Raw genomic sequence first — 2,150 nt, 5'->3', positions numbered from 1 at the left:
TGTATTTTCTAATGGAATGTCACCGTGTCTGCCTACAACTCACCATGCTCAGGATGATTTGCAAGACAAAACATCATGTTTTGTTTTAATTATGGTGGACTTTTGCTTTGTTTTGTATGAATATTATTGTCTTATTCTTTTTGTTATCTTTTTCATGGAGAGAGAGAGAGGGTAAGAGAGACAAAGAAAGAACATAAATTTGGATGGTAGGGAGGTGGGAAGGATCTGGAAGAATGAGGGCAAAAGGAGAATGAAAACCACATTACATGAAAAGATAATTTAAAATAACAAAATAATTTTTTATTAAACTAAATAAATCATTAAGTGTGACAATTACACATACAAAAATAAAATATTAGTTAAGAATAAAAATATAAACTTAAAGTTAAGAATCATTGCATAAAGGAGAATTGATTTGGAGTTCTGCCTCTGAGTAGATGAGAATTCAAAGTAGCATGCCTTATTGTATATTATAACTAATATACACATTAGCATCTAATCAAAAAGCAAAAGTGAAAATGAAAATAAAAATCGTTATAGATGTGTTTAGTAACCAATAACATAGTTTACCACGTTTTTGAGAGCTTCTTCTCTGAGTTTCAGGCATTGAGTATGATACTGTTTACCATGGAGATAAAGTTATAGGCAATGCCAAAGAAATAGTTGCATTTATCGTTTGATTTTCCCACAGATGGAATACACCGACAACAAGCCAGAGGACAATGCTACTACAGTGACACAGTTTCTCTTTCTTGGGTTTTCTGAACTTCCCAAAGTACAAGGATTTCTGTTTGGGATGTTCTCCCTAATGTATGTAATTATCTTAATAGGAAATAGCTTCATAATTGTCATAGTCCTAATTGACTCTTCACTAAAGAAGCCCATGTATTTTTTCCTGGCCAATTTTTCATTTCTGGAAATCTGTTACGTATCTGTCACCCTTCCTAGGATTCTGTACAATCTTTGGACTCAAGATAGAAGAATTTGTCTTCTGGCCTGTGGTCTTCAGTTGTTTTTCTTTTTAATTCTGGCAGCTACTGAGTGTTTCCTGCTGGCTGTGATGTCCTATGACCGCTATGTGGCCATCTGCAACCCTCTGCACTATGCTATTGTCATGAACCCAACAAAGTGTACTCAGATGGCCATTGGCTCTTGGCTCAGTGGCATCCCAGTCCAGATAGGACAAACTTGTCAAGTATTCTCTTTACATTTCTGTCGATCTAATAGAATAGACCACTTTTTTTGTGATATTCCAGCAATTCTGAAGCTTGCCTGTGGAGACACTTCAATGACTGAGTTTTCTGTCTATTTAGCGGTTGTGGGGTTTGTTGTTTTCCCTTTTATGCTGATACTTGCATCTTATAGTAAAATCATTGCCACCATTCTGAAACTGCCAACAGCCACAGGACGGGCAAAAGCCTTCTCCACGTGTTCTTCCCATCTGGTGGTAGTGGTTTTGTTTTTTGGTTCAGGAATCGTTAACTACTTTTGGCCAAAGTCGATTCATTCTCCAGTAACTGATAAGATACTCTCTCTGTTTTACACAGTTGTGACCCCCATGTTCAACCCCCTGATATACAGTCTTAGAAACAAGGATGTGGCTGCGGCTCTAAGAAGAGTTTTACTTAAAATATCGAGCCATAGTTTTATGTACAAGTGAATTAGCAGCTTTTTTCACACTTATCATAAATATTTCAACTATGTAGATTCCTTTTCACATGTTTGCTGTGTCTATTCTATCACATATATTTACTTTTTAAATTTAATATATTTTATTTAAAATATTTGTACATCATTTCCCATTTCCCTTTGCTCCTTCTAAAGTCTCCCATGTCTCTTCCTCCAGTCCCTCACATGTTACATTTCTGTCTCAAAATGATGGACTTTTTTCTTTGATTATTATTTGTATGCCAATAGATAGATGGTGATAGACAGATACATAAGTATGTAAATTATAGTGATAAATACATAGGTAAAAATATAGAAATACATAGATACATAAATGATCAATCATAGGTAGATATATTGTAGATACGTAGATGATAGATACTTGATAGGTAGATAGCAGATGATAGATGATAGATAGATAGATAGATAGATAGATAGATAGATAGATAGATAGATAGATAGATGATAGACAGATAGATAGA

General features: G+C 34.6%; 1 protein-coding gene across 1 annotated transcript; it reads left to right on the top strand.

The window, feature by feature from the left end:
- Window positions 1–691: 691 nt before the first annotated feature.
- LOC101998806 (olfactory receptor 10AG1-like) lies at window positions 692–1,660 on the top strand. Its single transcript, XM_005363470.1, has one exon. The coding sequence runs from the start codon at window positions 692–694 to the stop codon at window positions 1,658–1,660; it is 969 nt and encodes a 322-aa protein (XP_005363527.1).
- The last annotated feature ends 490 nt before the right edge of the window (window positions 1,661–2,150 follow it).

This window comes from Microtus ochrogaster, linkage group LG9 (assembly GCF_000317375.1).
Source record: "Microtus ochrogaster isolate Prairie Vole_2 linkage group LG9, MicOch1.0, whole genome shotgun sequence".
Taxonomy (NCBI): domain Eukaryota; kingdom Metazoa; phylum Chordata; class Mammalia; order Rodentia; family Cricetidae; genus Microtus; species Microtus ochrogaster.
The sequence above is the reverse complement of the archived record's forward strand: the minus strand, read 5'-3'. Positions and strand labels throughout refer to the sequence as shown.

Bases quoted from the DNA above. Each gene is read 5' to 3' on its own strand.
- LOC101998806 (XM_005363470.1), top strand. From the start codon at position 692: ATGGAATACACCGACAACAAGCCAGAGGACAATGCTACTACAGTGACA.